General features: G+C 51.2%; 1 protein-coding gene across 6 annotated transcripts in view; it reads left to right on the top strand.

Moving 5' to 3' along the window:
- Positions 1-12,080, top strand: part of Relb (RELB proto-oncogene, NF-kB subunit) — a 27,115-nt gene that overhangs the window by 5,778 nt on the left and 9,257 nt on the right. For 3 of the 6 annotated variants that reach the window (XM_028778642.1, XM_028778644.1, XM_028778647.1), the window contains 6 exons: positions 1,784-1,792; positions 5,161-5,489; positions 7,154-7,311; positions 8,653-8,744; positions 9,439-9,570; positions 11,508-11,612. In XM_028778642.1, coding sequence (XP_028634475.1) covers positions 1,784-1,792; positions 5,161-5,489; positions 7,154-7,311; positions 8,653-8,744; positions 9,439-9,570; positions 11,508-11,612 — 825 coding nt within the window. Of the gene's footprint in view, positions 1-1,172; positions 1,281-1,783; positions 1,793-5,160; positions 5,490-7,153; positions 7,312-8,652; positions 8,745-9,438; positions 9,571-11,507; positions 11,613-12,080 lie in introns of those variants that run through there. The other 3 variants (XM_028778643.1, XM_028778645.1, XM_028778646.1) reach the window with 2 other exon arrangements.

Here is a 12,080-nt window from a genome sequence, read left to right as displayed (position 1 = left end):
AGCCAGGGCTACACAGAGAAACCCTGTCTCGAAAAACCAAAAAAAAAAAAAGAAAAGAAAAGAAAAGAAAAGAAAAAAAAACAAAACAAAGTACCAGTTCTACATCAGACTCAGTGCTAGTCATTGCTGGGGACACAGCAGTGACTGAGATAGCCCCAGCCCTATCCATACAAGACTCCTTACGCAGACAAGGAAACAGGTCTATAAACAAAGGTGAGATTATAAACGGCACTGATGGCTGTGAAGAGATCATGGGGTCAGTGACATTCAAAAGTAGGGTGGGGACGGGTTGATGGAGCAGGGCCGGTGGAAGGACAAATACCTTCATTCTGACGTGCCAGACACAAGCAGAACTCTGGGTAAAGTGGGAATGTGGCAGGCATGGTTCCCACTATTCAGTTCTCAAGCTGAGTGTCTTCACATGACAGGCAAACTCAGATTTTCTGGACCCTGTCTACATGCATAGCCTGGAAGCCATGTTTTCCATTTGATTGTTGGAGTTCAGTATCTAAGTTACCCAGGCTAGCCTGGAAGAGCCACAGTCCTCCCTCCACAGGATCCCATGCTAGGATGACAGTGGTGTGCCTCCACACCCAGCTCCCAGGAGTCTGTTGAAGACCCCCAAGTAGAATTCCCTGAGTTTAGGTTTGGTCTGGTTTAGACAAGATCTCACCCTTTAGCCTAGACTGACCTGACGTTTGCTGTGTAGCCCAGGCTAGCCTCAAACTAATGGCAGCTCTCCTGCCTTATCATCTTAGAACTGGGATTAAAGTCACATGCCGCAATACCTGGAAGTTCAAATTTGTTTCTGCATCTCCAGGTTCATCCAGCATCTAAGAAGGGTTTTCCAGAGCAAAGTATTTTGAGGTTGGTCCTGTCAGGTCCCCTCTGGACTCAAAACCTCAGCATTCCCTATCTCATTGGAAGGGAACTTGGCATTTACTGATCTCACCGATCGGATGAGATAAGGGTACATGAAAACTGCCTTGTAAGGGGCAAAGTTCGGGCTGCCAGGAGCCACTCCCGGGAGCGTGGAGAAAGGAAGGGCAGCAGGCAGGGCAGGAGGAGGGATCTGGCAGACACTGGGATACTATGTGATCAGTCCCTAGCCAGTAGCTTTCACAATAAGTCCAGTCGGCTGAGTGACCCTCCCTGCTGAGTGACTTCTGGGCCCATTTGCTTCCTCTGGCTTCCCCTAGTCCTGTCTGGGGAATGATGGGAGATTGGTTTCCATTACATCATCATGGAATTTTACTAGGGAAGTGATGAGGTCCCACTAGGTATGTAGCATGGCTGTTACCCTCTCCTCCCCTCCCCTCTGCAAAGTAGGGGTGAGCCTGAGATTTTGGGAGCTAGGCTAGGGTGCAAAGTAGGCAGTACCCCGAGTTTGACCAGTTTCTTCAGGCCCAGGGTGGACTTTCAGGATGGAACCTGTACACAATTTATTTAGAACTGCTCATGTCTGCCAGCTACACACATACACACCCCGAATCCACTCACAGCTCTCCCTTTCCCCCTGTTCCACAAGTTCCTGGCAACACTCTCGTTTCTGGTCTGAGGGCTTTAGTGGATGGCCGGTGTTGGGGGGCCTCTTGAGTTCCTTTGGGGACACCTTGATACCAGGTCCCCAACATAAAGAACTGAAGGGACAGCTGGAAGGGATAAAGGATCGGGGAACGGAAGCCCCAGGAAGTCTACCTTGGGGACAGGGTGGGGGAGTCTGTGTTAGATATCGTGTCTGATGGTGTCTGACCTTCACCTTTCTTTTCTCTTCCTTCCACAGATGAATTGGGTGAGTATCAGAAGGCAGGTGTTGGTTTGGGAGGATGAGGGTCCTGGTACTGGTAGAGCTGGGACATATCTTGTTTGATGGGAGTGGGTTCCGGTGTGATTCGAGGAGTACCGGGGATCCAAGCAAGGGATGTTCCCAGGCTCCAGCACATTCTGCAGGTGTCGGTGTTTCTGTGCTCTGTGGCCAGTGCTCGCTGATGGGTGGCAATGGTCTTTCTTGTACTAGGCCCAGTGCCAGGCACCAGGAATCCAGCTTTGAACAAAATTAAATCACTACCCTGGAGGAGCTAACAGTGTGGACTGTGGAGTCAGAAGAGAACAGAGAATGAGAAACAGAAAGAGAACAGAGAAAGTGAGGTGAAGGGCAAGCCTTGGCCCAGCGCAGCCACAGCCGGGCTCGCCCAGGTCTCAAGACCTCAGCACTTGAAGGCAGAGGCCGAAGATCAAAGAGAATTTGAGCCAAAGGGTGGTGGTGCACACCTTCAATCCCAGCCCTCAGGAGGCACAGGCAGGCAGAGCTCTGAGTTCAAGGCCAGCCTGGTCTACAGAGCGAGTTCCAGGACAGCCAGGGCTACACAGAGAAACTCTGTCTCAACAAACAAACAAACAGACAAACAAAAAACAAGTGAGGAGGAGGAGGAAGAAAGAGAGAGAGAGAGAGAGAAAGAGAGAGAGAGAGAGAGAGAGAGAGAGAGAGAGAGAGAGAGAAAGGAAGGAAGGAAGGAAGGAAGGAAGGAAGGAAGGAAGGAAGGAAGAAAAGACAGTGAAAGAGAGACAGAGGGCTGGAGAGATGGCTCAGTGGTTAAGAACACTGACTGCTCTTCCAGAGGTCTTGAGTTCAAATCCCAGCAACCACATGGTGGCTCACAACCATCTGTAATGAGATTGGATGCCCTATTCTGGTGTGTCTGAAGACAGTGACAGTGTATTCATAAATAAAATAAATAATAAATCTAAAAAAAAAAAAAGAAAGAGAGAGAGAACTCGAGTGCAATCTGAGCTGCATAGTGAGTTTTAGGCTAGCCTGGGCTACAAAGTGAACAAGCAGAGAGATAAAAGGGCAGGGAAGAGAAAGGGAGCAAGGTAAAGAGGTGTGACTTTCACAGAAGTGGGCAGCAGCATGAGGTGCCTTATGGGTTGAATGGAGGGAAATCTGGGAACTAGGAGAGAAGAAGAAGTTAGTGGCCCTGAGGGTCACCAAGCTAGGTGGGTGCAAGAAACAGAAGGGGTGCAGCTGTTTTGTTTTTTTCATTGTTGTTGTTTTTCCTGTTTTGTTTGTTTTTGAGACAGGGTTCCAAATAGCCCAGGTTGAAGTTGGGCAGTGGTAGTGCACGCCTTTGATCCCAGCACTTGGGAGGCAGAGGCAGGCAGATCTCTGTGAGTTAAAGGCCAGTCTGGTCTACAAAGTGAGTTCCAGACAGGGCTAAACAGAAAAGCCTTGACTTGAAAAATCAAGAAGAAAAGAAAAAAGTAGCCCAGGCGGGCCTTAAAATAACCGTCTAGCTGAGGATGACCTTAAATTTCTGCTCCTCACCTCCCTCTGTCCCCGGGGCTGGGATTGGATGTGGTACTGAGGTGGAACCCAGGGCTTTAGCCCTGTGCATGTTGGGCCAGCACTCTACCAATTGAGCTGGAGCCTTGTTGGTTTATTTGAGGCAGGAACTTACCATGGGAAGGATCAAATTCACACCGCCATATTAAGCACTGTTATACAACTGAGCCACACCCCAGCCCCTCACTGGGGGATTCTAGGCAGGGGCTCTACCACTGAGCCACGCCCCCAGCCCCTCACTGGGGGATTCTAGGCGGGGGCTCTACCACTGAGCCACGCCCCCAGCCCCTCACTGGGGGATTCTAGGCGGGGCTCTACCACTGAGCCACGCCCCCATCCCCCTCACTGGGGGATTCTAGGCAGGGGCTCTACCACTGAGCCACGCCCCCAGCTCCTCACTGGGGGATTCTAGGCAGGGGCTCTACCACTGAGCCACGCCCCCATCCCCCTCACTGGGGGATTCTAGGCAGGACTCTACCACTGAGCCACGCCCCCCAGCCTCTCACGGAGAATTGTAAGGCAAATTCTACTAATGAACTCTATCCACATTTGAGGCAAGTTTTATGTGGGGGTATTGTTGACTTTTACTGCCAAGGAAATCGGAGCCATGGGAGTCTTCTAGGCAAAAGATGGACAGGTTGGTACTAACAAAATCCCTTTGGCTGTGTGAAGTGCACAAGTACAAACTGGCAGCTGCCTTTGTCCAATTGGGGGACGGATGGTGAGTGGAGCAAGTAGAGAAGGCGCCTCGCGGGAAAGTGAATACGGAATTGAAGTAGAGGCACAGCGATGGAACTGCTGCGTGCCTTTCCTTCTAGCATTTGTCTGTTTCTGCAGCACTAGAGAGGCAGAGGCAAGAGGAGCTTGTATTGAAGAACAGCCTTGCTACACAGCAAGACCCTATCTCAAAAACCCAAGGGGAGAGGCTGGCGTGCTGGCTCCATGCTTAAAAGTGTTAGTCGTTCTCCCAGAGAAGCCAAGTTGGATTTCTAGCAGTCATGTTGAGAGACTCACACCCACCTGTAACCCCAGTTCCAGCACATGTGACACCCTCCTCAGGCCTCTGGACCTGGGCACTCGTTGGCACACACCCCTATATAGGTACATGCATATGCATATGTAATGTACAGATCTTTAGAGGATTGGAAAGCTATCTCAGAAGTTGAGAGGACTGGCTACTCTTCCCAGCGTCCATACGGCTCCTCACAACCATTTTTAACTTCAATTCTCAGGATTCTGATGCCCTCTTCTGGCTTCTGAGAGCACTGGACCTTCCAAGTGATACACAGACATATATGTAGGCAAAACACACACACACACACACACACACACACACACACACACTAAAATTAAGTGGGAAAGACTTTAAGAAAATCAAAGGTGAGCCAGGGTAGTTGTGTACACCTTTAATCTCAAGATTCTTAGGCAGAGGCAGGTGGATCTCTTGAGTTCTGGGCTTCACAGAGAATAAGAATTGGGAGCCAGGGCTTCACAGAAACTGTGCCTCCAAAAAAATAAACCAAAAACAAACAAAAAAACCAAAACAAATGAAACAAGCAAACAATAAGAGTGAAGTGCAGGGTGTGGCGTATATCCCAGCAGAAGAGGGTGGATCTCTGTGTCTTCAAGATCTGCCTAGTTCCAGGCTAGCCACGGGTACACAAGGAGATCCTGTCTCAGAAAACCAAAATCAAATCAAAACAACAACCAACGAAAGACAAAAAAGCAAAACCAAGCGGGGAAAGTGTGGGAAGGTGGGAAAGGAGCCTAGCCCCATCCCTCCCCAGCCTCACGGATCTCCTCCGTTTGTCCCGCAGAAATCATCGACGAGTACATTAAGGAGAACGGCTTCGGCCTGGACGGGACACAGCTGAGTGAGATGCCACGCCTGGTGCCCCGCGGGCCTGCCTCACTGAGCAGCGTCACGCTGGGCCCCACTGCACCACCGCCTCCGGCCACGCCGTCTTGGAGCTGCACACTGGGCAGGCTGGTGTCACCCGGCCCATGCCCACGGCCGCACCTAGTCATCACAGAGCAGCCAAAGCAGCGTGGCATGCGCTTCCGCTACGAGTGCGAGGGCCGCTCGGCCGGCAGCATCCTCGGGGAGAGCAGCACCGAAGCCAGCAAGACCCTGCCCGCCATTGAGGTACGTGTTGTGCTGCTGTTCCCTTGCTATGATGCCTGGGAATAGCATTGCCGGCCTTCCATCCATCCGCAAACCTTAAAAGGGCCTGGGCTGGTGGCTCACCTTTATAAAGCCCGGCGCTGCCAGAGTCTTGGGGAGGATAGAGGAGCCACCCTGGATTGCAGTGTGTGGCCCTTTCTGTAAAACAAGACAACAACGGGCTCTGTGATATCGCGCGTGAGGCTGTTCCGATGACAAATCTGCATCTGGATCCCAAAGGCGTGCCGTCCATAGTTACCCTCAACATCCCATTTCGCCACTAGAGGGAAGCACTCACTCAAACTCCTCCGTGTGAAGTGTATGTCACGGAGTAGGCCTTGCAATTCTGGGCCGCTTTCAGAGACCAGGCCAGCAGAGCCCAGACACAGAGCCAGAGCAAAATGGAGAGAGTCGGTCCAGTCTACTGGGACCGGTTATCGTCTCCCCCGTCATCTATGACTACTGAATAAGAAATCAGGTTTTCTACTGGATTTTTTTTTCAGCAATGGGGATTGAACCTAGGGTTTTTTGTTTTGTTTTGTTTTGTTTTGTTTTGTTTGTTTGTTTTTTGTATTTGTTAGGCAGGGAAGGGCTCTACCACTGAGCCACATCCAAGGCCTTCTGATTTTAATTTTTTATTTTGTTGCCCAGGTTGGTACTTAACTGTTTATCGTTCTTCAGCTTGAAAGTAGATGGAATTACAGGCTTCTACTATCAGGCCTGGTTTTTTTTGGTGTGCATGCTTGTTTTTTGAATTGGAATCTTTAGACGTTTCCCAGGCTGACCCCAAACACTGCTACTCATGAAGAGATTCTCCTGTCTCAGCCCCTACCCAAAGTTCGGCAAAACTACAGGTGTATGCCATCCTGTCCAGCTAGCTTGTCTCTCTGACTCTGTCTCTGTCTGTATGCCCATCTTTCTCCTTTCTCTCTCTGAGTTATGTTTGCTCAGCTCTTAGGACTACATCTGCCATGCTTGGTGACACAGGCCTTTCATCCAAGCAGGTAGGAAGCAGAGGCAGCCAGATCTCTATGAGTTTGAGGCCAGCCTGGTCTACATAGTGAGACCCTGTCTCAAAAAAAAAAAAAAAGTACATTTTTTATGTGCTGGATGTAGTGGTACAGGCCTCCTACCACCCTGGAGGTGGGGGCAGGGGGAGCAAGGGCTCCAGTTCACGCATCAGCTACATAAGTGAGTTCAAGACTGCCTTGGGCTTCATGAGGCTTATTTTAAAAATCCAAGAAAGAGCGGGACATGGTGGCTCATACCTGTACCGTAGCATCTGGAAGGCTGGGCCAGAAAAATCAGGAGTTCAAGGGCAGCCTGGTTACAAAGCAAATACGAGGAAACTTGGGCTATCTGCATACATGAGATCCTGTCTCAGAAACTGTATTTTAAAAGAAAAATCCAACAGAACAGGCGTAGGTAGGAAAGGAAGAGGCACAAGGAGGGAGGTGGAAGAGATGGCAAGGTTACCTGGCCACTGCTGGCGTGTTTCCAGCTTTGCATAGCTTTAGAGATCTTACGAAGTGCCTTTCCCTGGTTTTCTAGGGAGAAGAGGTGGGGTTAGCAACAAGGGAGGCCCAGGGATCCCGGATGGGGACAGGGTTCCGCCAAGTTCCCAACAAGCCCGTGTCTTCCTACAGCTTCGAGACTGTGGCGGGCTGCGGGAGGTGGAGGTGACGGCGTGCCTGGTGTGGAAGGACTGGCCACACCGGGTACACCCACACAGCCTCGTGGGGAAAGACTGCACGGACGGCGTCTGCAGGGTGCGGCTGCGGCCCCACGTCAGCCCCCGGCACAGGTACCAGACCCTGACCTTCGACCCCAGTTTCTTCTCACTTCTGCTCGTGGAGATTCCAAAGGCGAACGAATGTCAGCGCCTGGAAAGCCCAGGTCCCAGGTCTTAGCCAGACTCTCGCTATTGCTCATCTTGGATAGATGGGGAAAGTTAGGCGTGTACCCCACGGGTCTGAAAACCGACCGACTGCACGCATTCACATCCGTTCCGTATTTGCTTTTCCGTTTGCTTTTTGAGATAGGGTCTTGCCATGTAGTCACAGCTAACTTGGAATTGGAGCTCCTCCGGACTCAGTCTCCATAGGCAGATACCCCAGATCCGTTCACACCTATTCTGTTCATCTCTGTTCTGTAGAGGAGGAGACGGGGTCAGAAAGGGAACGGAACACAGATGCACAGTTAACTCGGAGCTGCCCGTGGACTCCAGACCCGACTAACGGAGTTGCCCGTATCAGAGGATGACTTATGAGACTCGGTTCTCTCCTTCTACTGTGTGGCTTCCTGGGTTTTCCTCGGGTCGTTAGGCTGGCTCACAACCTTTACCTGCTGAGCCTCCTAATTAATCCTAGTTTTTGTTTTTGGAAGCAAGGACTTACATAGGCCAGGTTAGATTCAAAATCTACCATTGTAGCCGAGGATGACCTTCGCTTTTTTCTCTTTTGACAGTCTCGCTATGTAGCCCAGGCTGGCCTGAAACTTGTTACCTAGAGCAGAGATCTTCCTTCCTCTGCCTTCCCAGTGCTGGGATTAAAGAGTGTACCACCGTGCCCACTGACTTTGGAATTTATGATCCTCCTGCCTCTACCTCCTGAGAGCTAAGAGCACAACCACAGCCATTCATTGAGTATTTTATTTTATTGTTTGTTTTTTGAGACAGGGTTTTTCTGTGTAATAGCCCTGGCTGTCCTGGACTCGATTTGTAGACGAGGCTAGCCTCGAACTCAGAGTGATTCACCTGCCTCTGCCTCCTGAGTGTTGGGATTAAAGGCGTTTACCACCACGCCTAACTCATTTAGTCTTTTAATTACTTAGTTTAGAGTGAGTGTCTTTCTGTGTACCATAGGCTAGCCTCAAATTCAGGATCGCCCTGCTTCAGCTTCCCCAGTGCAGAGAGCCAGGCTTTCTTTACACCTTTTTGATATAAAGGAGCCTGCCTAGCATTTCTATACGGGAAAAATCAGGCAAGTTCTTGGTCTCACTACACTACGACTCCTGGTGGCCTGTGAGAGGTTAAAATCCCAGGTCTTTCCCATGCTCCTCCTTGTGCTGTGTCTACAGCATCTGCACAGCTGTCTGTACTGTCCAGAGGGTGCCACCCTCACAGCCTATCCTGTCTCCCACTCAGCTTTAACAACTTGGGCATCCAGTGCGTTAGGAAGAAGGAAATTGAAGCCGCCATTGAGCGAAAGATCCAGCTGGGAATTGACCCCTACAACGGTAAGCGCCCCACTTGTCTCCCTAGCCCCTGGCCCTTCAGCTGGTTTTTGTTTGGTTTGGTTGGTTGGTTTTGGTTTTTCTTTTTTCATTTTTTTTTTGTTTGTGTTTTTTGTTTTTTGTTTTGTTTTTTTTTTTTTCCGATACAGGGTTTCTCTGTGTAGCCCTGGCTGTCCTGGAACTCACTTTGTAGACCAGGGTGGCCTCGAACTCAGAAATCCTCCTGCCTTTGCCTCGAGAGTGCTGGGCCTAAGGGTGTGCGCCACCACTGCCTGGCTTCTTTTCTTTTTTAAGAAATTAAAAGATATCACATGTATTTATCTTGTGTGCATACGTGTGGGGTTGGCATGGTGTGAGCACACCTATGGAATGCCAAGGGCACCCTGCGGGAGAAAGTTTTCTCCCTTGTGGGCTTCAGCAAATGGAATCAGGTTCTCAGGCTGTGCAGCAAGTGCCTCTCACTGCAGAGCCATCTCACTGCCCCTTTCTTTGATTTTTTCACTTTGGGATTCAAGACAAGGTCTCAACGTAGGCCAGGCTACCCTGTGACAGAGGGTATCCTTGAACACTGGGTATTCTTACCTCTACCTCCCCTGTGGTGGGACAAGTGTCCGTCACCCCACCTTAGCACCCTTCCCCTTCATCACCGTGCCTGCAGCAGCTTAGCTGACCGCAGCCTCCCTTCGTTCTCTCCAAGCCGGCTCCCTGAAGAACCATCAGGAGGTCGACATGAATGTGGTCAGAATCTGCTTCCAGGCTTCCTATCGCGACCAGCAGGGACATTTGCACCGCATGGACCCCATTCTCTCTGAGCCTGTCTATGACAAGAGTGAGTAAAAGGATGCCATGTCCCTTGGGATTGAGTTGTCACAGGTGTGGGAAAGTACCTGGGACAGTGGCACGGATGAGCAGGGCATCATTGTGGGGTTTTGTTTGTTTTCTGTTTCCTTCTGGCTTGCTATACTTACACAGTGGCTTGGTTGCCCACAGTTTCAGGGGAGCTGGGTCTCCACTTCTCTCTTTTCCCCTCCTGGGCACATGGTGAGTGCCATAACCCCAGATATCACATTTACATCCAAAGTCAGGAATGGGCAGTGCCATCCCATATGCTTGTGGAGTCTGTACCTTGTCTGTTCCTGTATGTATTTCTCTTTCTGTCTGGCACTGTTATTGATGAGCCTTGTTCCTTGACAGTTCTGTACACATGCAGAGTGCATTATGGTTCCTCAGTGACCTCACCTCCGTCTTCTCTCCCCGCCATGGGACCCTTCTACACTCATAGCTCTGTGTTATATTTTGTAGTCCACTGATTTTTTTTTTTTTCCGAGACAGGGTTTCTCTGTGTAGTCCTGGCTGTCCTGGAACTCACTCTGTAGACCAGGCTGGTCTCGAACTCAGAAATCTGCCTGCCTCTGCCTCTCAAATGCTGGGATTAAAGGCGTGCGCCACCACTGCCGGGCAAGTCCACTGATTTTAATTGAGACTTCTGTATGACCACGGCTTAGGAACTGCCCGCTGGAGCCTGGTAGGCTCCCTGTTATCCTGCTTCCTTACTTCCTAAGAGCTGAGATGACCAGCATGAATTTCCATAATCCACTTGCTGGGACTAAGGAGCGAACCCAGGGTTTTGTGCATTTTAGGGAAGCACTTGAGCTGCACCCCCAGCCCTAGCCCTGTATGTATATATGTATGTATGTATGTATGTATGTATGTATTCATTTTTACTGTTTTAAGAGAAGATCCTAATAGGTACCTGAGCAAATTAGCAATCCTCCTGCCTCCACCTCTTCAGTGGTGGCCTTGCAAGCAGATACCACCCTGGCTAACACTACAATTTTTGCTCACAGCCTCTGTTCACCCTCTCATCGGTGGGGAGAGTTGGGTCATTGACTCTTCTAACCAATCAGCAGTGGACATGGGGAGTAGCTGTCCTGGCCCAGTCTAGCCTTTAGGATGATGGCTGACCTAAGGGAGGGCTCGGCACTCCTCACGGCTGATGAGGAGTGGTCCCTAGTTTTCAGAGCTGTTAACAAAAGAAGGACAAGGACAGCTGGTCATGCTAGACAATGGTGTGCTATAAGACACAAGGTCAGGTGGCCGAGACACAGTGACACAAACACACTTGTAGTTCCAACCACATGCGAGGCTCAGGCAGGAGGATGTGAAATCCAAGGCCAGCTTGGGCAGCCGATCAGTATTAATCCAGTTAATAAAAAAATGAGGGCTGGGGGCGTGGCTCAGTGGGAGAGCCCCTGCCTAGAATCCCCCAGTGAGGGGCTGGGGGCGTGGCTCAGTGGTAGAGCCCCTGCCTAGAATCCCCCAGTGAGGGGCTGGGGGCGTGGCTCAGTGGTAGAGCTCCTGCCTAGAATCCCCCAGTGAGGGGCTGGGGCGTGGCTTAGGGGTAGAGCCCCTGCCTAGGATGCCCCAGTGAGGGGCTGGGGGCGTGGCTCAGTGGTAGAATTCTCACCTAGCCAGTACAAGATCCTGTGTTCCATTACTTCCACTTTGGGAAACACAGTATTGCAGGTTGCAAACGCTCATCTGGGGACCTGTGTCACTCTCAACATGCCAAGTCTCCCTGAGTCTGAGGGTCTCCATTTGGACAGACACTAAATGGACTTCAAAGTAGTGTTCTAGCCATTGCCTGTCGTATCCTCCTGCTTAACCATCCTGAGTGTTCCACCTGGATGGGGTCTCACCTGCCCGTCAGCAAGCACCTCGGTGTGATGGCTCGACTGTCGCTTTTCCTTCTGCACTTCTTTTTAGAGTCCACCAACACGTCGGAGCTGCGGATTTGCCGAATCAACAAGGAGAGCGGGCCGTGCACAGGCGGTGAGGAGCTGTACTTGCTGTGTGACAAGGTGCAGAAAGGTGAGGGTCCATAAGCCACGCAGAGGACAGAGGGGGAAGAGGGCGCTGGTCAGACAGGGATGGAGCCAGAGCCACGGCTGCAGGGACAGGCAGGCGCAGGCAGTGGGTTTGCGAGCCAGCTCAGGTCTGCCAGGTATGAGGCCTGTGAGCCAACCGGGGCTGTGCAGTGCTCTTTCAGGATGCTGCCATGCTGGAGATGGCAACTGCACAGATACAGTCAGAGGGGCTGGGGGTGTGGCTCAGCAGGAGAGCACCTGCCAAGGATTCCCCAGTGAGGGGCCCTACTACCACTGAGCCACGCCCCCAGCCCCTCACTGGGGGATTCTAGGCAGGGGCTCTACCACTGAGCCACGCCCCCCAGCCCCTCACTGGGGGATTCTAGGCAGGGGCTCTACCACTGAGCCACGCCCCCAGCCCCTCACTGGGGGATTTTATACAAGCTCTGTACCACTGAACTATATACCCCTA

Source organism: Grammomys surdaster, unplaced genomic scaffold (assembly GCF_004785775.1).
Source record: "Grammomys surdaster isolate TR1022 unplaced genomic scaffold, NIH_TR_1.0 339, whole genome shotgun sequence".
NCBI classification, from domain to species: domain Eukaryota; kingdom Metazoa; phylum Chordata; class Mammalia; order Rodentia; family Muridae; genus Grammomys; species Grammomys surdaster.
The sequence above is the reverse complement of the archived record's forward strand: the minus strand, read 5'-3'. Positions and strand labels throughout refer to the sequence as shown.